General features: G+C 40.3%; 1 protein-coding gene across 1 annotated transcript in view; it reads left to right on the forward strand.

The window, feature by feature from the left end:
- Window positions 1-21479, forward strand: part of LOC139044334 (serine/threonine-protein phosphatase 2A regulatory subunit B'' subunit alpha-like) — a 41400-nt gene extending 19921 nt beyond the window's left edge. Inside the window, exon 2 of the mRNA XM_070503772.1 lies at window positions 20855-21479. Within this exon, the coding sequence (XP_070359873.1) occupies window positions 20855-20911 (57 nt within the window). The 3' untranslated portion in view covers window positions 20912-21479. The remainder of the gene's footprint in view (window positions 1-20854) is intronic.
- The last annotated feature ends 2152 nt before the right edge of the window (window positions 21480-23631 follow it).

Consider the following 23631-nt stretch of genomic DNA (forward strand, 5'->3'; position numbering starts at 1 on the left):
GTTCACATATTCACATACATATTTTAGAATTGTGATCACACTGTTCAGAATTGGACCTGTTTTCTTTGCCCACTTAATACATCCTGGACCATGTCATGAAGTGTCTTTCACAGGATCGTTCTTAAACGCTACACTGTATTCCACCAAACAAATGGGCTGTAATTTACTGGGGCCATTAATCTTCACTTTGTGGCGCTGCCCACCGGTGCACATGCTTCACCGCTTGAGCGCCCACTGTGTGCTAACTGGATGGTGGGGCACTGAACCTGTCTTCGGGACCTGGAATCTCCCGTTTCCTCCTCGCCTACTCAAAGAAGTACACGATGACTTTAAAAACTGAACACGAAAAACCTCAGGGACCAGAGCATTCTACTTCAGCCACTGATGAAGGAACAGTTCTCACCACGTGCCGCTCGCGTGGCCGGCACAGCCAAGGCTGCTCCCGCAGAGGCTACACTGGCGGTGCCTGCCCCCGAGGTCTGCTTCGCTCTTTGAGTCATCGACCGAGTGGTTCTCACGCACGTGGGCATTGCAGGCTGCCCTGCTGCGGGAACCATGAAATTAAATGCTTTCGGTAATTACTAAAGCATTGTTGCGGCAACGTCAGAGCTTATAATAATAAGCTACCTTTTTCTCGTTGGACACTTTCTTTTCAGAGGTTTGTCTTTGACCAGATCGTGTTGCTCGAACATCACTCCTATTAATGATCTATTGAAAAGATTAGGTGGTATGTGATTTAATTGCTTGATGAATCAAATTACCACATTTTCAATCGGTATTTTGACCCCTCATCTGAAATCTATTGTAAATGACCCAGCAAAAAATCCACCACCCCAAATAAGATGAGATGAAAAAAGTTTTCCATTATATAGATTTCCTTACAAACTTTTTGTAGAATCCTAGAATTTTGAAAATGCTAATAGCCTAAGCTATTCTAAATAGCTGACTATAATCTTCTGAGAGTCCTTAAACATACCAGCATGTTTTCGCTTCAAAACTTTTGAATTTTGTCTGGAAAAATCTTCTCCTGGATAGAAAACTCTTCCCACAGTGCACTCTGCAACTTCCTTGGAGACTGCATTCAAAGCGCCACCGTCTCAGTGAGGCCCCATCGGAAGCTCACCCTGTACCAGCTTCAATACTCCCCATCTGCCTTCTTTTTTTTTTTTTATTTCCCGCATAATACTTAGGACCATCACATACTATATATTTTTCTTTTCATTGCCTATCTCACATGTAAGCTCCATGAAAACAGGGAATGTTGCTTTATTCATTACTATATCCTAGAGCCTAGAGGAACATGGCAGTGACTCAATTTATTGAATACGTGAAACGGAGCCTTCTCACCTGATAAAGAGACATGCTATTTACCTCCTTGCCCACTTCACTTTATTTTAGTAATCGTCCTATTAACTTTGTCCATAATGGTGTTCTGAAGACCCGTAAGTTTATCCCCCACCCTACGTGCTTTATATCCCTATCTGCATTTTATAGTGACATGGATGCATAATAGAGCCCAGTAAACAAACAGAGTGACACACAGAGTTGGTATAGATCTCATAAGGGATGTTTGGCAATGAATATTTCAAGTGAGTACTTCCTTAGCATCTAGCCAAAACTGCTCTATGTCACCATGCCAATAACAGGGAGTTTGGTACTGTTAACTCTAGTAAAATAATCACTCTGATTGAAGCTGATAATAGATTTAAAATGAATTTACTTACTCTGAGAAAAGGAGCACGATTCATCATTTTAGTAACAATTATCTACTATCAACTTCACCCTAGTCAGCTCCATTTGGGCTTTGGCCTTTGACCTGGCAATCCATACAAGATGGAACAGCATTAAAACAATCAAAAGCAGACAAAGTTAAAAAAAATGAACTGCCATAATTTACTTCCATGTCTCATTACAAAATAAAGTCTCCATTTTAAAGTTAAATTTTACCCTTAGTCATCCAACCCTTAATCATTTATGGCAAAAAGATACTTGCTAACTTAAATTACTCTCTTTTCTGGTTCTGGTTTGATTTAAATTATGCTTAAAAGCCTCAAAACTTACTCATATTTCTCAGTGAGCACAAAGGAGAAATTTCATACTATATTTTCCAGGTATTAGAATCCTTGTTAATATGATGAACTGGAAATATTTGGAAGGGGTCAATGAAGAAACTAGAGTATTAAGATCTCTTCTCTCCTGTTTATGAAAAGATACTGCACAGCTTACTTTCTTAGCTTTGACAGTTTGCCTTCAAATCCAATGATTGTGCACTTGTCCTCTGTCCATAAGAAAATGGAGACCTGATCACAAAGCAAGGAAGAAATCCAGCAAGAGAAGGATTGATTAAAAGTGATAAGTTATTTATCAACTCTAAAATTCCTGAAGAAGCACAATCAGACTTCTTCTGTAGATTAGAAGCCACTTGCTTCTCCAAATCTCAGGGAAGATCTAGTGCTGAAGAAACGAGGCACAAAGTAAACAATATTCAGCGATGGCTATTGTCTAAGTAGAATAAAAAACTACTGGTGAATCGTATTATTTAACACAACAATGTGTGTCTTTTTCCCCCTACATATAACACTTTGTAAATAGCTGTTTACAGTTTAGACCAATGACTGGTGCCTTACATACTCTTGAGAAGCCAGATTAAATTCAGCCCCTTCCAAGAGGTCTTCTCTGATGTTCCTCCAAACAGAAACAATCTCGCCCTCCTCGAACACATACACACCATATTTTTCTGTATCTTTCCACCTTGAGCTACATTCTACTAATTTTGGTCACTTCCACCTTATCCTAAGGTCACATGCAGAGTAATCAAAGGTCTCTCAAATCAATGACATTCCTGAAGCAAACAAAAACAGGCGATATCTTGAGCTTTTATATTATTCAATTCTTATTTAAATCAGGAATGAATACACAGCCAACAAGAGACGACCTTGAAAAGAGCAAATCACCAGTGACTACCTAATTTACAAATCCAGCTGCCTGTGTTCAAACTTCATCCCCCTTAACTCATGGATCATTCTCTTCTTTAGATCACCCCTCCTCCAGCTTCTGTCCTGTTTTAGCTCTCCTGCCAATCTGACCTATCACTGGTACCTGACTTCTGCCCACTTGAAGGTGCTCTCTAGACCTCACTCTTTCACAATGTGTATATCTTTACTGGAGTGGTCTCATTTAGCCCTACAGCTTAAACCCCCATCCATACTCCCAATATCATATCCTAAATCCACCACTCAGCATGGATCTCCGTCCTGATTTTCAAATTTTTATTCCCAACTGCCTGTTATCCAGATGGCCCAAATGAGCTGCAGAAAAAGCAGGAAAAGCATTATCAATATGCACCCACTTAGGCATGTTCCTTTTCCTGGCTTCCACCCCTCTTTTAGCTGCAGCACAATTTATATGGTTGCTCAAACTAATTTATCTTCAGAATCATCTTATCTCCGACTCTTCAATTTCCTTCACCCCTCACCATCTGCTTGGTCCCCGTCAAATTTATCTCCTGAGATGTCTCACACCTGTTTCTTCCTTTAAGCCCACTGCCCCAGTCCCCTTATCCTGTCTCATCTATTCCATCACGACAGTCTCACTACAGTCTTCCTACCTATAAGTTCTTCCCCTTCCAGACTACGATCTTCCAGCCTAGGGTAATCTTCCTGAATTATTAATCTGATCATGGTACAAGCTCATGTATAAGCCTCTCTTGACTCTCCGCATCCGACAGGGTGGACGCCAGATCCTTCGCCCGGCCTTGCCCGTCCAGCCTGGCTCTGACTGCTTTGCTAGTTTTATCCCGTGTCAACCTACCTATGGCTGCACCGAGAGACCTCATCTCCATCTTCTGAACTATTAGGATGTCACTCCCAGCTCCTGCCAACTAGCTAAGTGAATAAAGGGACTACAGGGAAAGGGTTGTTTTAGTCATTTAAACTCTCAAATAATCGCTTCTTGGCCTCTTGGCTAAGATCAAGTATAATCTCTTAAAGAAAAGTCTGGTTAAGAACTATTCCTGAATATCAAGTTATGATACTAAATTTACCTTTTTTGGTTGGTGTGCTGGTATTCATGAAAGAAAAATAGTCTTATCATGTCTATAAACACACACTATAAATGGTCATCGCTGAAGGTTTCTCAATTTTTTCAGTCGCTTTTCCTCTACGTATTTCTGGAACATTTGTCTTCGTTGATCACTTAGAAGAGACTTTGCTGATCCTAAGCAGGGGGGAAAATAGCATATAAAACATTCAAATAAAAAGTTATCCAAATGTCTAAAATACCATTATCTAACTTCAACAGCTGCTAAGCAATACTTTCAGTAACTTCGTATTGATTCCTTAGCACGCTAACCACACAAGTCATTTCAACCCCTGTTCTTTCAAAATTTCTCTCCCTTTTGCCTTCTCTTGTTCACAAATTAACTGCTTGCCATCCCCTAGGCATCCATTACTTCACTTTTAAATTAATTAACTTCTATGATCACCCACCTCCAAGCTGACCTCCAACAATTCTCACCTCCTGGTAGTCATGCCCTTGTGTTGTCCCCTCCACACAGAATAGGGCTGAGCTGTGTCACCAAGAAAAGTGTGGGAATGATGGAGTGTGGCTTCCAAGACTGTATCATTAAAGACAGTGCAGCTTGGCCCTGCTCTCTCTCAGATCACTTGCGCTGGGGAAGTCAGTGGCCATGTGAAGCCTTAAGGAGATTCAGGCAGCCCTATGGAGACACCACATGACGAAGAACTAAGGCCTCCTGCCAAAAGCCAGCATCGACTTGCCAGTCATGTGAGTGAGTCATCTTGGAAACAGCTCCTCCAGCCTCAGTCAAGCTTCAGAGGCATCCCTGGATGACACCTTGACCTGTCAGATTCCTTATCTCCCACCTGTGATTCTCAACTCAGGTTTCTACTATGTATTCTCATGTTTATTTAAACTTGTTTGAAAAATGTGAGTGGCTACTATGTACCAGACATTTTTAGGAAGTAAGAATAAGAGAATTTCTGCCCCTGAAGGGCTCACAGTATCGTGGGGGAGATGAGCACAGTTTCAATTTGGTTTAGCATGGAATGAAGACTACGAGAATGCACAATCGAGAATCAGTATAAACCTGTCTGGGGAGGTCAGGAAAGGCTTGTCAGAAGAGAGAATACCCGAGAAGGTTTCTGAAGAATGAGAGTGCGTTTGCCCACTGGGTGAGGGTTTAAAATAATCCAGGGAGATGACTGCACAACTCAGTAAATTTACTAAACAAAAGGCATTTACTTAAATGGGTGAATTTTATGGTATGCAAATTCTACCTCAATAAAGTTGTTTAAAAGAAATAATCCAGGCAGAGAACAGAAGATGCGAAAGCTCAGATGATGAAGTGGTTAATCATCGATGAAACCCCTATATCCTCAACTTCCCTGAAGTTCCTCTTCCCTTCATCTCTTGATCTAACCGTAACCTGGCTCTCCCCTGAAGACAACGCTCCCCTAGTTGTCCTCTCAAGTGGTTGACTGTTTTCTTCTCCCACAAAGGTCATATCACTGGGCCTGAAGCGGGCCGGGGTGGGGGGTGGTCCCTCATTGCTGTTTCTCAATTATTTCTTCCTCTTCACTAAAACAGCCCAGCTTTATATTTCACATCATCAGACCATACTAGACAGCACCCTGACTTGCCATCTATAGATGGCAAGTTCTTCTCTCAGTATTTTACAACTTAGTAAATGGCCACTCCATTTTTTTAGTTGCTCAGGCCAAAACCCTTAGAACCATCCTGACTTTTCTTTATCAACCTACATCCACTCTATTAGGAAATCCTATTGGTTCAAACTTCAAAATGTAACCAGAATGAAACCACCCAGGGTTGCCGTTCCCACTGTGGTCAACCATGAGCTAAATTATTGCAGTTATCTCCCAGCTGGTCTTCTGGAGGCCATGCTGGTCACCCTACCATCCGTAAGTGATGCTTTAAAACATAAAGCAGATTATAAACACACTAATCCAATAATGGCTTCTCATGTCACTCAGAGTAAAGCTGGTCTCCCTGTAAAGAAGGCCCTTGGGCTGCATATTTCACTGGTCCTGGAAAATGACAAAATTGAAGCAGTGAACATTTAAACAACTTGAGACCTGATTTAGCTACAAAACTTCTATTTTAATGTCCCTTATCAATTAATCTTGTCAACACTTATCTTATTCAAACTCCAGAAGTCAGAACTTACAACACTCCACAAGCGAATGGAACTTTCACAGCCTTTACCTTAAATAGGAAGTATTTAGTCATAGAAAATATCAAGTTATTTAGAATGGTATTTCAAAACTCCATTCTTCTGGTAAGTTTTTTTTTTTTTTTTGATGTGGAAGATTGTCCCTGAGGTAACATCTGTTGCCAAAGCTTCCTCTATTTTGTTTGCTGGATGCTGCCACAGGCTTGAGGAGCAGTATGTAGGTCCACGCCCAGGATCCGAACCCACAAACCTCGGGCCGCAGAAGCAGAGTATGTGAACCTAACCACCACACCACCCAGCTGGCCCCTGGTCAAGGATTTTTTAACCTCAGGTATTAAACCAACTTTTTTCCCCTCTTCAAAGCAGTTAAAATTACAATAGCTCTTTACTTACTTTGCCTCACACTCATCTCTTCTGGAATAGGCTCTTGAGATGTCTCCTCTAATTCAAGATTTCTACCTTCCAAGGTTGGAAGGTTGACATCCGTCAAACCAGAGTGTCTTTTTCGTTCATATTTATCATATCTGTCTGCTTTCTGAGAGAGAAAACTCTCCTCAGCAATTTTAGTTCTAATCATCTCAATACTTAAATCCTTTCTCAGTTGACTGGCAAAATGTGATGCAGCCATCCTGCCAGGGAAAAGAAAGGTAGACAACTTATATAGATTTTCATATTATTTAAAAAATTAAGATTCCAGTTCACCTCCTGCCCCACCTCAGAGCATTCTGAAATAAAAAATTTTCAGTACAAAATGGAATAAATATACGACACTGCAGAGTGGGAAGAAAGTTATCAAAAGATAGTACGATCTATTTTGGGCTTCTACATAGGGCCTTGCTTGACAGATGAAGTGAAGCCCAGGAAGCTGTGGGCCATAACACAAACAAGAGGCTCTAGGCTCACCGCACAGCATTACAAAGTGACAAGAGTGAAGGAAAGGAGAGAATAGGGAAAGTAAGTGAAGGACAGTATACAGAATCGTTTCCTAACCTTTCCCTGTGATGAAGGCAGGCAGCCTGGCATTTTTTCTCAAGCCAAAAAACAAAACAAAACAAACACACGAGATGCCTATTAGACAGACAGGGATGATAAGCAGGCAGTTGGATATACAAGATTGAGCAAAAGATGGGATTTTAGAAGAACTACCATGGTGATACAGAAGGATAACCATAGTTTGCCATTTGAGGGCATAATGAAATTATTTTCGGCCATGTGAAAAATCATATTGTTTACCTGGCCCATACTCTTTTCTTAGAAAGATTCTTGAGAACGTGTTCAAGCAAAACAAGGGAGAAGGACAAGAAACAGGATGCCATGTGTTCCAGGAAATCCTTCATTCAAATGAGGAAAAGAATAAAGGAAAGTGGAAAGTCTAAGGGAGTCACCTATGCAGCTGGTATAGAAAAGAACCAAGCCCAATGGGAGAAAGATGACTGATTCTCCACAAGTGTTGCTGGCTCAAAAGAAAAAAAAAGAAAGAAAAAGGGGAAGGTCTGCAATAGGAAGATAGAAAAGTTCTAAGCACACTATACTCTTCAACAACAAGAATAACTGAGACAGTCCACTAGAAAACTCCAGATAAAAGAAAAATCTGCACAAGAAATGCAACCCATTAAAATGTTACATGATTTTAAGCAATCAACAGAGTATATAAAAAATGAGAATTCTTCTGACCTGGATGCTAATAACATTCTCCTGTAAGAGCCCAGGGGAAGTGACAAAGGACTCTACTTTTCAGTAAGCATGCTCCTCTACTATTTGACTTGCCACCTCCTGCAAGTATTAATGTGCTAAATGTTAAACAATAAACCATTAGTTATTTTAAAATACTGCATAGGACTATGCTCCACAAAGAGAGACAGGGTGTGTGCAAAAGCTCGAGTTAATAGTAAAGGCGTGTTTAATTGTCACCTAAACCAGCACAGGTGGTTAGTGTCATCGCTGTTACACAGGTGAGGGAGAGAACTGCCAACAGGCGCTGGAGCTGGGATCTCAAGCCCCGCAGCCTGGCTCTTCACATACAGGACATCTAAGTTCCCCTCTTGGCTGAGTGGAGTTTCTTCCAGCTTGAAAGTCTAGAATGCCTTCGTCTTGCTTGCCTAGAGGTTCCCAACCAGGGCGGGTTTAGTTGTCGCTGGCTCTGGGAGCAGCTACTGGAATTGAAGGTCGGGGCCAAGGATGCTAAGCATCGTCCCGCCCCAGAGGCCAATCACGGCCCAGTGGTGAAACGCTGACTGCTGCATAGATTATGGCAACAAATACTTACTCTTCTGGAGGACGGAGCCATCGGCTGCGGGAAGGACAGGTAAGTGGTCCTAGAGGAGCCTCCCCCAAGCGGCGTCCAGCTCGCCACTGCCCACCTCAGACCCTTCCAGACCTTCTAGGAGGAGGCGAGCCAGCGCCCTTCCTCCAGCTCCCAGCACTCACCTTCCTCAGGCAGCCTGTCGCGTGAAACCTCAGTCAAACCAAAAGGAAAGGAACGCTCCCTGTCTGGAGAGCCGCCGCCGCCGCCTCGGAGCAGTGCCGCCTACACCTGAGCCGCCCAGAATCCGAACTTCCCACACCCAGCCTCTGATTGGAGGGCCTTTGAGCAACCCCTGCGGGAAAGGGGCCCGCCCCTTCTCTCCCACGAGGCTTGCGATTGGTTCTCTCCCTGTGCTATTCGAACTGATTGAAAGGGGAACGCACGGTTCAAAGGATGGGCGGGTACGACGGGATTATGCCTGAGGGGCGGGGCCGGGGCGCAGGTGAGGCGTTAGGGTCCCTAATCCGACCGGAGCTCCAGGGCCCCAGCATCCGAGGAAAAATGAAAGCGCTCCTCGGAGCAGAAGGGATTCACTGTTTGCAGGGCTTTTTAACGTCCTTATTTAGTCACACAAATACAGCTCAGCTTATTGGAACGTTTTCTTCACTTAATATTTTTTAAAAAGGGTTTACTACCGCAGATTTCTCCTTACATCGCTTAGCGTTACTTTCCAACATCGCCAGGCTTTTTTTTTCCCATCCGCTTTTTATTGAGGTAAAATTTAAATACCGTGGAAAGGATTGATCTTTTAGTGTGTGATTTGATGAGTTTTGCTAAACGTAAACAGCTGTGTAAGCACCACCCAATCGGGATACAGAGTATTTCCATCACTGAGAGTTCCCTCATCCCCTTTCCAGGCGCCCACTGTTAGGCAGCCAACCTCTGCTCTGATTTCCATCACCACACACATAAAGGGGGTAGGTCCTCTCCCAGGTGGGCCTTCTTTCTCTAACCATGCTTTCCAGATCCATCCCTACTGTTGCGTGATCAGGAGTTGGATTTTATTGCTGAAAAGTATTCCATCGAATACTTTGTCTACCCATTCACCCATTGCTGGACATCTGGATTGTTTCCGTTTTTAGCGATTATGAATAAAGTTGTGTGGAAATTAATAAATAGAAACTTCATTAAATTGGAGTCTTGGGGCCCAAAGGCGGAGCTCTCACACCCTACCTTCTAGCAGAGCCCAACAGGAAGAAGACAGACTTCTTCTTGACCAAGAAGCTCAGCCAATGAGAGACTATCACAACTCAGCTAGTGAAACGCTGCTATACCTCTGGACTCCATGTTTACAATGGCCGTCCCAACTTGCTCTTCCTCCCAGAATAGAGTTTCTCCTCCATGCTGCTAGCGACTTGCACCTGGCTCGAGATGGTTTCAGACTTTGAACTGCAATTCTTTCCTGGTCCCCCATAAACCCATTTTTGCTGGAGAAATAACTGACTGTCTGTTTAAGGTCAACAGTTGCTATAAACATTCTTGTACAAGTCTTTTTTGTGGGCATGTTTTATTTCTCTTGGGGAAATATAGATGTGGTATTTCTGGGTCATTCTGGGTATGCTTAACTTTATAAGAAATTGCCAAGCAGTTTTCCAAAAGAAAGCTGGCACATTGTTAGGAACAGAGAGGGTCATGGTGCAATGATAAAACATTCTATTCGCCAAGCTAGAGCAATTTTAAACATGTATGGAGCTAATAAAATAGGCTCACTATTGATGAAGCAAAAATCTACAGAACTACAGAGAAAAAATGATGAATCCGCCGTTATCGTGAGTGATTCAACACACCTCTCTCAGCACTGATTGACCAAACAGACACAATTCAGCAACGATATAAAGAAGATCTCAACAAAAGCATTAACCAACTTGACCGAATGGACATTCAATAATCAGAGAACACATATTTTCCTTGAGCACGTATGGAGGAGTTACAAATGATCACACACTAGGCCATGAAGAAAACTTCAACAAACTGCATAGACTCAAGAAAGTTAGAAATTAAAAGCGAAAAATAAATTTAAAATCCCTGTGTAGTAACTTCTGGGTTTAAGATGAAACTTATGATGGAAAATGTAAATGTCTAAAACCAAAAGATAATGAAGAAGCAAATCAAGACTAGTGGGATTAGGTGCTTTGAAAGGAATTTTGAAAGAAATTTTAAATGCTTATATTAGAAAAGAAGAAAATCTTAAAATTAATATGTGTCCCTCTTAAGAAATTAGAAAAATAATAACTGAGTAAAGTCAAAGAAAATAGAAAGATAGTAAAAGAAAGTACACAAACCAGTGAAATAGAAAGTAAAGATACAATAAGAAAATCGACAAAGTTAAAACTTCATTCTTTGAAAAAATTAAAATAGATAAAACTCTAGCAAGATTGATCAAAAAAAGAAGACACAAACAGTATCATGAATGAGAATACACAAAGGGGACTATATGCGTTACTTATTCCTTTGTAGCAGATTACCCCAAAATGTGCAGCATAAAACAACCACCATTTTATTTGCTCTTGATTCAGTGGGTCAGGAATTTGGGCAGACCTCAGTGGAACAAGTCATCTGTGTTTCATGTCTGTGTTCTCAGCTGGGTTGGCTCAAAGGGCCAGGCACTGGCTGGGATGGGTATTGATCCCCTTTCTAATTCTCTCTTCTCATTCTCCCACTAGAGTGAGAGAATCCACGGCCGTCTCGCTCATCTTTGTGGACCCAGTTGCTGACTATCAAGTGGGGCCATTCTCTCCCTTTGGTTAGGCTTTCCTTCCCCAGCAGATTCTCCATTTGGTCTCTCTTGGACTTCTTTGCCTGGTAGCTGGGTTACTTCTTGGCATATGTGGAAAGCCTCATAAGACCTCGATTTGGAAGTTCCATATTGGCAGAGGAGAAAAACAAGAGCTGGAGGTAAAGGAACTTGCCCACCTTCTGAAGGAAAGTAGACTGTGAAGAGGGCACTGAGTCTGTGTGCTTGCCTGTGCCATCTTGCACTCTCTCTTATTCAGGATGATGTGTAGTTTTACATGAAGTTTAGATCTCAGGAGTAAATATATAGTGTAGTGTGCACTGATAGAGATTACATACAGGAACTTTGATGGAATTTAGCAGGGTGCTGGAATATATCTTTAAAGTGGTTTTACTGTACCAGAGGACATGATTTTTTTTGCGACTCTGATAAAGAAATATTTTGAATGATTTCTTCTTTTGAAAGACGGCGTGCTCATTACCATTGCCTTGTCACTCTTGCTAATTTTTGTTAGTGTTTCCTTCTAGTCGTTTCTCAAGTATTTCTTTTTGGCTAAATTATTTGTTTATCTATATAAAGCTAAGGGGGTTTGTTTTTCGGTGTGGATTTTTTAGCAGCTCTTCCTAATATGGGAAGGAATTTAATAGTGAATTTTTAAAGTAAAGGCCTAGTGCCCATAGGCACATTTTAATGTGTGAATTCTTTATTAAGTATGTCTTATAAATGTTGATGAGGCAGTGTGTTAAAATAGTCATTTATTTTTAACTAACCTAATTTTTGTTAGAAAAGGATTGCATCATTAAAAAAATTAAAATAAAAAAGCTTAAAATGAAAATAACAAAGTCTCCCTCCTCTTCCCAGTTTTCTCCTCTTCTCCCTAGGCCCTAACTCATTTCCCAGAAATCACCTCTGTTAATAGTTTTTAGTTTAGTTTTATATCATATTTCTTCAAGTTTTATCAAGTTTATACAGAATCTATTGATATTCCACTCTGAGGGACTAAGAATTTATCATGATTTAACTCCCCTTCCACCTCTGGATTATATTGTTTATATTTTTATTTTCTAGTCATTGCCTTATTTACTCTAAATAGCATATATAAATGTTTAATTCTTGATTTATCAAATTTACTATGGATTCAGTATCCACAATGAAAGGCAAGAACACTACCCTTCTACTCCTCTTCTCTCTAGTTACCTCCCTATTGTTCTCAGTTATGTTAATATTGTCTGAAAAATACTGTGTGATCTTAATTCATGTTTCCCCTTTTCCATTTTTCCATTCAAGCAGTAACGTGCTGTGAATTTTATTGCCTCAGGAGAGGCACAGGGCAGGGAGGAGGGCAGAGTTAGCCAGTCAAATGTTTGCCTGTTTTACTTGTCCACACACCTGAGCTCAGCGAGGAGCACACGACGTTCAGGAGGACGCAGGGGCCCTGGAGGAGCAGGGGCAGGAGAGGCTCCCCCGTCGGAGGTCCGCGAGGGCCGGAGCGGTGCTGAGAAGCTACGTGGGAAACAAACACTGCTCCATGGTGGAGCCCTAGGAGGGGCAAACCTCAGAAAAGGTAGTGGTGTCAGCTATTTGGGGAAAGCAGGACCCTAGCACAGGGTTCCAACCTCAGCTGAGACTCCCATGCCGCGCGTGGAGCCCCAAAGGAGCAGAGATCTGCTGCGCTGCAAAGAGTCATTCATGGAGGCTCCCGGTTACCCGGGTGTGCAGATCACTGAAGCCTGGGGGGCGCCCTTCTCTCTGAATATTTGGCAACTGCATACCTTGGTGGGACCCCAGGAGGGCAGAGAAAGCCCAGGAATGTCTGTGGTTACATTTCCCATCAAGCAGGTCTTATGAGAGAGGTAGAGGGAGAAAGAGAATATTTCCCAGAGGTGGAAATTAAACTGAAATGTAGAAAATAAAGTGATATTTCTTATACACTTGAATTTGTTGGCTGAGATACCCTGCCACGTAATCTTTAAATTGCCAAGATTTATGAGATTTACTTGCTGTTCTGTAATATAATTATTAAATCTTCTGTGCTTTTGACATTGTTTGACACCCAAAAGTGAAAACCAATACACGGCATGTACAATATTAAGATTACATAAGTATTGTTCACCGCAAACCAAACATTGCGATTGAACTAATTTAGAAGGAAACTGAAGGCTACGACATTAAAAGTTTGCTGCTTAAATTTTTCTTTTATTTTTTCTGGTTGTACTTAGTTGCCACCATTATGTACAATCTGATGTCTTGGTTTCCCATTTTTGGCCTGAAGAACTTCAAGTAATTGTTTTCTCGTGGGGACACTGAATGGTAACTTTTTAATTTCCAGATGTCTTCATTTTATCCTGATGCTTAATTAACAATAAGGCTAAATTCAAAAAGTCTTTCCCTAGACCTTTGAAGACATTACTGCACTTTCTTCTATTTTCTTACTTTTGTCTACTTGCTCTAAAATAGATCGAGAGAGGTGAACTGAAGGCTCCATCTCTAGTGGGTTTCTATTTCTCCTTGCATCTCCTACAGTTGTTGCTTGATCGATATTGATGCTATGTTATTTGGTGCAGAGATTTTATACCTTCATTGCAAATTCCCCCTTTAATATTATAAAGTATCTTGTTTTAATGCTTTTTTGGGTCTAAATTCTGACATTACTACAAGTCTGGCTTTGGTTTTTCTCTCAGGCCCAAATACTCTCACGAGGAAGCATCTTGAGGGAACTCCACTGATGTTTGCTCCACAGCCAGCTCCTCCCTTTGAATCCGCTGATGCTGAGCCTAGAGCTTATCTGAGGCTTCCTAGAAAGAACCTGGCTTGGCTTTGGTGTCCTGAGATGCAATTTCTTCTCTTTTGATTTTTACAGGAAATTTCAACCCATTTGCTTTCTATTTTCCAGGTAGTCCTCAAAATTTCTGGCACACTGACGAGACTGTAATCGTTTTCTACAGATATAGTTCTGTGATTTTGAAAAGTATCTGTGTTGGAATTTCAGTGGGAGATGAGAGAGTGGGGATTAATCATGTGTCACAGCGTACATCTTGACCTGGAATCTTTCCTGCAAGAGATTCTCAATTGTAAGCTCCACATTTATAGAAATAAAACATTGTTCAGTGCCCATCCACTTTCTTCTTCCCTCTCTTCCTCTTCAACATGTATTGCATGTGCACACAAAATCATTTCATTTAACACGTGAATACTTTTCCTTAAGATTCACTAAAACTCTCAGTGCTTGAGTTCTCTTTCCTTCCCATGCTGAAAATGTAAAATACTGGAGAGATCTGTCTGAACAACGTATCTCTAGTGAGCATTCAGAAATTTCACATGGTTTCCTTTGCTGTGCAGAAGCTTTTTAGTCTGATGTAGTCCCACTTGTTCATTTTTTCTTTAGTTTCCCTTGCCCGGACAGACGTGTGACTTGAAAATATGCTGCTAGGACCGACGTCAAAGATCGTACTGCCTATGTTTTCTTCCAGGAGTTTCATGGTTTCAGGTCTTACATTCAAGCCTTTAATCCATTTTGAGTTGATTTTTGCGCATGGTGTAAGGGAATGATCTTTCATTCTTTTGCATGTGGCTGTCCAGTTTTCCCAACACCATTTATTGAAGAGACTCTCTTTTCTCCATGGTATGCTCTTGGCTCCCTTGTCGAATATTAGCTGTCCATAAATGTGTGGGCTTATTTCTGGGCTCTCGATTCTGTTCCCTTGATGTGTGTGTCTGTTTTTGTGCCAGTACCATGCTGTTTTGGTTACTGTAGCTTTGTAGTATATTTTGAAATCAGGAAGTGTGATACCTCCAGCTTTGTTCTTTTTTCTCAGGTGTTCTTTGGCTATTCAGGGTCTTTTGTTGTTCCATGTAAATTTTAGGATTCTTTGTTCTATTTCTTTGAAAAATTTTGTTGGAACTTTGATAGGGATTGCATTGAATCTACAGATTGCTTTAAGGAGTATGGACATTTTAATGATGTTGATTCTTCAAATCCAAGAGCATGGAATATCTTTCCATTTCTATGTGTCTTCTTTGGGTTCTTTCATCAATGTTTTATAGTTTTCGGTGTACAGATCTTTCACCTCTTTGGTTAAGTTTATTCCTAGGTATTTTATTCTTTTGATTGCAATTGCAAGTGGGATTGCATTCTTAATTTCTCTTTCTTCTGCTTCATTGTTAGTATGTACAAACGCAACTAATTTTTGTACATTGATTTTGTTTCCTGCGACTTGACTGTATTCCTTTATTGAGAAGATATTTGCAAACCATATACCAGATAAGGGGCTGGTATCCAAAATATACAAAGAACTCATACAGCTCAACAAGAAAACCAACAATCCAATTAAAAAATGGGCAAAAGATCTGAACAGAGATTTCTCTAAAGAAGATACACAGATGGCAAACAGGCATATGAAAATGTTCTCAACATCATTAGTTATCAGGGACATGCAAATCAAAATTACAATGAGGTATCACCTCCCTCTGGTCAGAATGGCTATAATTAACAAGACAGGAAACAACAAATGTTGGAGAGTATGTGGAGAGAAGGGAACCCTTGTACACTGCTGGTGGGAGTGCAAACTGGTGCAGCCACTATGGAAAGCAGTATGGAGTATCCTCAGAAAATTAAGAATAGATCTACCATATGATCCAGCTATTCTGCTGCAGGGCATTTATCCAAAGAACTTGAAAATACAAAAGCATAAAGATGCATGCACCCCTATGTTCATTGCAGCATTATACACAATAGCCAAGACTTGGGAGCAACCTAGGTGCCCATCAAGGGATGAATGGATAAACAAGATGTGGTATTTATACACAATGGAATACTACTCAGCCATAAGAAATGATGAAACATGGCCATTTCTGACAACAGGGATGGTCCTTGAGGGTATTCTGCTGAGTGAAATTAGTCAGAGCGAGAAAGTCAAATACCGTATGACCTCACTCATAAGTAGAAGATAAAAGCAATGACAAACAAACACATAGCAATGGAGATTGGATTGGTGGTTGCCATAGGGAAAGGAGGGGAGGGCAAAAGGGGTGATTAGGCTGACATGTGAGGGGATGGACTATAATTAATTTTGGGGTGGTGAACAGGATGTAATCTACACAGAATTCGAAATATATTATGCTGTACATCCAAAAGCTATATAATGTTATAATCCAATGTTACTGCAATTAAAATATAAATAAATAAATAAATTTCAGAGTGTATATATATATATATATATTTTTTTTTAGGCAGATTAGCCCTGAGCCAATCCCCCTCTTTTTGCTGAGGAAGACTGGCCCTAAGCTAACATTCATGCCCATCTTCCTCTACTTTATATGTGGGATGCCTCCCGCAGCATGGCTTGCCAAGTGGTGCCTTGTCTGGACCCGGGATCCGAACAGGTGAACCCTGGGCCGCTGAAGTGGAGGGTGCAAACTTAACCACTGTGCCACTGGGTATATTTTAAGAGACATTGCTGTTATGTAGCCATTAGAGAGTGGCATAATTCTGAGGGGAATCACAGCAATTTGTGGTCAGAATACAGAGCAGTATACAGAATACATTATAGTAATAAAAAATATATCAATAAGTTCAAAGTTTTGAATAAATTGCTTGCATGTAACTTTATCCTTATACTTTCTACACATCACCAGGTTCAAGGCATTTTACAGCTAGTGGGTGATAATATTTGCAATAAGTCAGTTTTTTCTTTATATGATAAATACACAAGCAGAGAGTTATATGTTCAATTTAACTATAAAGACATGTGATGTTACTATCTGCCTGATCTTAAATCCTCCTTTTGGAAGATAAATATTTTTTTATTTAATAGAAACATTAGTTCATCTACTTTGTTAGCCCCATCAGCATCTGTATTATCACTTTTCCTTTTGGAAATCGAATGGCTTGAGCCCTTCTCTAAAGGAACCACTTAGCATTGTGCAGACTCACCATGTGGTGCACCTGAAAGCCCAAAACCCATCATCATACAGACTTGTATTGGGCATGTCCAAAAATTTAGACAGACAGCTATCTTGTAGGTAGCAACAGGAAATAAAAGAGCTGCAAGACAGTCATAGTAAAAGGATGCTGGAAACGTTCTAGATCTTGATCTGGGTGATGGTTACACAGGTATATACATATGTAAAAATTCATCAAGATATATATTTAAGATTTGTGCATTTTACTATATGTCTGTTATTCCACAATAAAAAACAATTTGTGAATATAAATGAGAACCAATTTATATAAGCCTCTAAACTTTGCCCAATTATTGAATATAGCAACAGAAATTTTCAGAGGAGTACTAAGTATTAGAAATTTCCCTAAACGGTATGAAACTATTTTATGGTAGTTATTTTAGTTTCCTGCAATAAATTTAAAACATTCTAAAATTTTCAACTTAAGTTAAAACTGTACCATCAACCACACAACAGTACAATGGATGGATAATCATGGGTATGATCACATTTTGGAACACTGTGCAGCAATGACAAGTAAGGAAGCACAGCGGCACTCATAAACATGGATAAACCTCACAAGTGCAAGGTTGGGTGAAAGAAACAAGTCACAAAGAAGCTATCAAAGGTAGTCAAAAGGAGCTATATCGTTATGCATGCTTACACAGGTGGCAAACCTAAAGAGATGCCAGAGAATGATGAAAAAAGCCAGTCGTTACCCCTCAAGGGAGGGAGGAGGATGCTGATATAGGAAAGAACCACAGATGGCGCTAAGGTACTGGCATCGTTCTGCTATGTTTCTTCACCTGGGGGGTGGTTACACACGGGTTTACTTTAGGATTGCTCTTTAAGTATAAAAGAGCCATACTAACAAGTAAAAATCCAATAATCAGCTATTTCATGGTCCAGAAAGCCCAGGGGTTTACCCTTTGGGAAACTGAAAGTAGTTGCAGGTAGCCGGCATTATGTGTAGAGTTGCCAGATTTAGCAAATAAAAATAAGAAATTACTGCAAATAAAAACACTGGATGCTCAGTTACATGTGAACTCTGATAAACAATGAATAATCTTTTAGATAAGCATACCCCATGTAATATCTGGTCCCATGCAATATCTGGGACATACACGTACTGAAAAATAATGCGCTGTTTATCTGAAATTCACACATTACTGAGCATCCTGTATTTTATCTGGCAACCGTAAATATGTGGCAAGCTGCACAGGCAGAAGCAGTTCTCGGTGGCCCGGTGAGGGGAGTACCCAAAGGAGGGCCAAGGAAAGGGAAGAGAAAGAAGAAGAAAAGTCTTAAATTAGCCTGACCCTAAGCTATTTGAACAATAGAGTAAGTGAATTAGCTGAGTTCATCCACTATTGCAATAGTTCAGGAGTAATGAATTCACACAATGTATCAAATAATTTCTATCAACAAAAAGCAGTATCAGCAAATGTTTAAAAGAGCCATCAGTGTTTCTCCTAAAAATTGTGTCTCTCTCACTACATCAGCCTCTCTTCTGATCACTTGGGATGAAAATATTGTGAAAGATAGCCTTGAGGATGCTCATTCTGTGACTAAGTTTTCTTAATCTGTAGACAGTGATTAGGAGTCAGGTTGCAATGTAGGTTGTTTCATCTTGTTTTTATTCTACAAATATTATCTGACCACCTATCATGTTCCAGGAACCCGTCTTAGACCCAAAGGACAGATAATGAGTGACACAAACATAGTCCCTTCCTGTGGAGCTCAGAGTCTAGGCCCTAGTGGACTATAAAATAGATAGATAGATAGATAGATAGAAAGATAGATAGATAGATAGATAGACAGACAGATAATTACATGCCCTTGGGAAAACATTATCTAGCAATAGTGGATATTTGCTCTTTGCTGCCCAGCATCCCTCTTTCTTTTGGGAAACCATCCAGACTCCATTTTATGTTAATTTGTTTGCCTGGAATTGATCCACAAGCCCGTTGCCACGATTGATGATGTTTGATTCAAAGATTGGTATACAATCCAATTAGAACTGATGAACCCTTGAGAGCCAGTAAGTAGAGGCTTCTGGAAAAGGGAAGCATTCCCCCTTGCCTTTGGTAATGGATAGGGGAGCTATCCAGATGATCAGGGCCATCAGGTACACACCCCTAGAGGACACCATTCACATACGCAAAAGATGAAGTCATGACCCAGGAAAAGCATCCTGGTGACATTGCAGAGCCGTGATTCAAGATGAACTGAAACTCCCCCCAGATTTTTCAGTTACATTAAGCCAACAAATCCACCCACTTCTTAGAGCAGGTTGAGTTTCCGTTTTCCGTCATTTGCAGCATAGAGTCCTAACTGATGCAATAAAAGTCTAAGAGGAAAGAAAAGGTTTCTTGCCTGTTCCCAACCTCCAGTTTCATGCCCCGGAGGTAATCACTGTGATGCTGCGTTCAGACATTTGGGTGCACACGTATGTATAACGCATGCCTTTCATGCAAATCGAATTGTATTGTATACATGGTTCCACCACTTGCTCATTCTAAACTTATGTTGTATTGTGGAGATCTTCATTTGTTGATACAGACTATTCGGCAATTGGATGTATCATCATCAATTTGATCTGTCTTCCACTGGTGAAAATTTATTTTCTCTTCAATTTTTTACTATGATAAACAATACCTTTATACATATATCTGTGTGCATTCATGCAATTATATCCAAAGGGAAAAAACCCTAGAAATGGAATTGGTCTTTCAAAGGGAATGTAAAAAATGTTGCCTTCCAGAATGATTATACCAATACAGTCTTCTCAAAAACACATGAGAATGTTTCTTCTCCACCATTAGTAACACTGTGTTTTGCCAAATATAAGAAATTTTGCCAATATGATAGTGAAAAGCAGTATTGTTTTCTCAATTTGCATTTGTTTGATGAGTGTATACACACACATAGACACACATGGAGAGAGATTCATATATATTTAGGCTATATATTTTATAAATTCATTAGCTATTTTTCTATAAATTCCCCATTCATATCCTCCACAGATTTTTCTCTTGGGTCATTTATCTTGTCCTTATTGATTTGTCTTTACATATCAGGAAAATAGACCCTTTTCTCATACATGTTCCTTTTTTTTTAAGTATGCTTTTCCTTTTTTTTTGGTGAGCAAGAGTGGCCCTAAGCTAACACCTGTTACCAATTTTCCTGTATTTTTTTTCTCCCCAAAGCCCCAGTTCGTAATTGTATATCCTAGTTCCAAGTCATTCTAGTTCTTCTATGTGGGATGCTACCGCAGCATGGCCTGGTGAGCAGTGTGTAGGTCCACACCCAGGATCCGAACCAGCAAACCCCAGGCTGCCAAAGATGAGCACATGAACTTAACCTCTCGGCCACAGGGCCCACACCCATACATGTTCTGAATATATTTTTCCAAGTTTGTTGTTCACCCTTCAGCATTGCTTTGTTTCTTTATCATTTTTTTAAGTATAACATTTCAAGTGTACAGAAAGCAGGAGAGAATTATATAATAGCACCTATATGTCCACCATCCAGTTTTAAAATGTTACCGTGATTTTGCAATATTTGCTTCACCTTTGTTTTTTAAAGAATAAAATGTTACAGGTACAGCTGAAGCTTCTCTTCCACTCTCACTGATGCCATTCTTCTCCACGTCTCCCCACAGGTGACCACCACCTCGAAGGTGACGTGCATCATTTGTGGAGACCCTTTGTACACCTGAAAACCCCCTCACATGCACCAAAGGTTTAAATATTTTCCTGTGTCTTTTAGAAGAAAAAAAGACAGCAATAATGAATTGTCTGTGGACAGTTGTTCTCAAGTAAGCCTTCCCGGGATCTGCAAGCATCTTTCCAAGAGAGACCAGGTTCACATCGTTGCAACAGTGAGGCTCGCAAAGTTCCCGTGAGAAGCTGTTCACAAACTGTGCCACCTTCTGACTGATGTTGCTAATAAAGAACAGAGAAGAATCTGCCCGTCAAACTTGCCTCAAGGGAGGTCGTTGAGTTGCGATTGGATATATTATATATTATACAATAATTTATTTTGACCCTAGGAGAGGTTCATTTGAAAAAGGCCATAATACCTCTTTCTGCCCACTTTGGAGCAGATTTTAGCTGGGGTCAAAGCTCTAACGTCTGCCTCTATGAAAGGTTGCAGGCAGGGGGCCTGGGGCGTTCCTATCTGCTCGGGCACATGAAAAATGAAGACATTTCCTGAGGAGGCTGATGGAACCAATGTGCTCATGTCTGAACGTTTTTGCAGAAAGAATTAAAGGACGGTAAAAGAAACTTCTGAATACTCTCTAGTCTTTGGATATTCTGAAACTTCTACCTCATTGCTTATTTTTAAAAGAACCCAAATTGGGCTTGGCCTAAACAAGGGAGTCACCTGTGATTTTGACAACACCTTAAACAATACACTCCCATGGTTTTATACTTTTTCACAGATCTGTTTCTTTAAAAAATGTATATATATAATTTTTTAAAATTATAAAGTTTCTATAAATTGCACCAGACTGTGCATATCATTCTGCAATTCAGCATGGTTATTCACTATGACTTCAAAATTTATCCATGTGGATGCATATAGATTGAGATTATTCCTTTTAACTACCGAATAGTAGTCCCTTTTATGAATATATTTTTCTATTTTAAAATTAATAAACATTTAGATTATTCCTTTTTCCTTTAGTAAAAACAATGCTGCATTGACATATCTCCTTGTGCACGTGTCCAAGGATTTCCCTAGTGTGTCTGTCTACAAGGGAGGCTGTTGGTTTGTGAGTCCTGCACCCTCCTTACTGGCTATTGTAAAGTGTTCTTCAGCGTGGTTGTCTCCTAGAGTTCATACTTTTCCCTAGTAGTAAGTGAGGATTCCTCTTACCCACATCCTTTCTGTCTCTTGTGTGTATCCTCTGTGTTTGGGAGTTGTATGATTTTGATAGTAGTATAATTTATCAAACTATTGCCTTATGGCTCCTGGCCCGTGTGTGTGTGTGTGTGTGTGTGTGTGTGTGTGTGTGGTGTAGGGTGGTGTGCGTGTGTTTTGTCATGTTTAGAGGTTTTTGGTCACGTTTAGTTTTGGCAGTAAATGGTTACTGCAGCTTAACTTGCAAATATAGTTTTCAGGTTGTTCATTTTGTTTCACAACGATGACATTAAAAGAGAATAGTACTAATAGTCCAGAAATCTGGTAATCCTGCAGCAGGATTCTATCCAGACTGTGCAACACTTTGCCTGCCAGATATTAAGGGAGGCTAACGGTGAGGTTAAATTAAATTCAGAAACCTTCAATTGGGAAACCATGCTAAACACTGTATGTAGTAGCCAGACGTCTTCGTTGAAAGGCTTCTGCTCACTGCCCAGAGCCGGGTTGTCTAATGCAGCATTGATAACTGTATCAGGTCGAGGGCGAAGATTGATCTGGAGGGTTCAGTACTGATGCTCCTTTCTCCCTATCTTCCTTGTCCTACATCTTTTGAATAATGTTCACTTTCTCCTCATTATCAGGTCAAAGTTTCAGGAAAGTCCTAGATGTAACAAAGTTCAGGCTAAAAATTTTTGAAATGTTAAGCTTATGCAAGACATTAAACTTTGTCACGCCATCCCAGCCAAAAATAAACTAAAACTCCAAACCTGTCGCATAACCAGACGTGACATCTGCAGAGCCGGCCTGTAGAAATAAGCAATAAACTACACAGTGAACAAGGAACATAGCAGGTGTGGTCAATCAGGAAGAGCTTTTTGACACAAAATGATGATATTTTTACTGCTGGAACAATCAGAGGTATGTTCTTATTTTATGTGTTCAATCTTTTTTGTAAAACATATTATTTAATAACAGTATAAGATCTAATAATGGTTTATTGCACTATCTGTGGGGGTGAGGGTAGGGCTTACTTTCTTTCACCATCTAAATGTCCCTAAAAGAATCTTTACCTCAACACGTGCATTCCTCCAAATTATGTGTGAAATTTCCTTTGAAGAGAACTCAAATACTTCAGAAAAGTTTGGATCCTACATAAGCAAAGTCATTTTGATTTTCAATTTTCATGATCTTTAGAAGGTGGTAATGTCTTTAAACCCTTTTGGCTAGAGGTGGATTTTTTAATAAGAACGTGAAGAAAACAAGTCTTGACTCAAAGCACGTGGAAAGACATCCGTAGTTTTCAAAGCCTTCTTAGACCATTAGGGTAAAGTCTTCGTAATCCTATTCTCTCCTCAGCAAACTCTAAGGCACTCATGGTTACAATTTGTGTGGCACATCTCATTTCTGTATGACATTTTGGTTACTTAATTATTGGAACTCACCATTCCATAAATCTGCGCTTGCCATTTGCCTTCTGACTCCAATTCCTGCCTCGTGCCTTCCTGCAACTCCAGCTCTCAGGTGAGATGGGTCAGCTCAGACCTGAGGAGGGAGTGACGGCTGCTTGAGATG

This window comes from Equus asinus, unplaced genomic scaffold (assembly GCF_041296235.1).
Source record: "Equus asinus isolate D_3611 breed Donkey unplaced genomic scaffold, EquAss-T2T_v2 contig_803, whole genome shotgun sequence".
Lineage (NCBI taxonomy): Eukaryota > Metazoa > Chordata > Mammalia > Perissodactyla > Equidae > Equus > Equus asinus.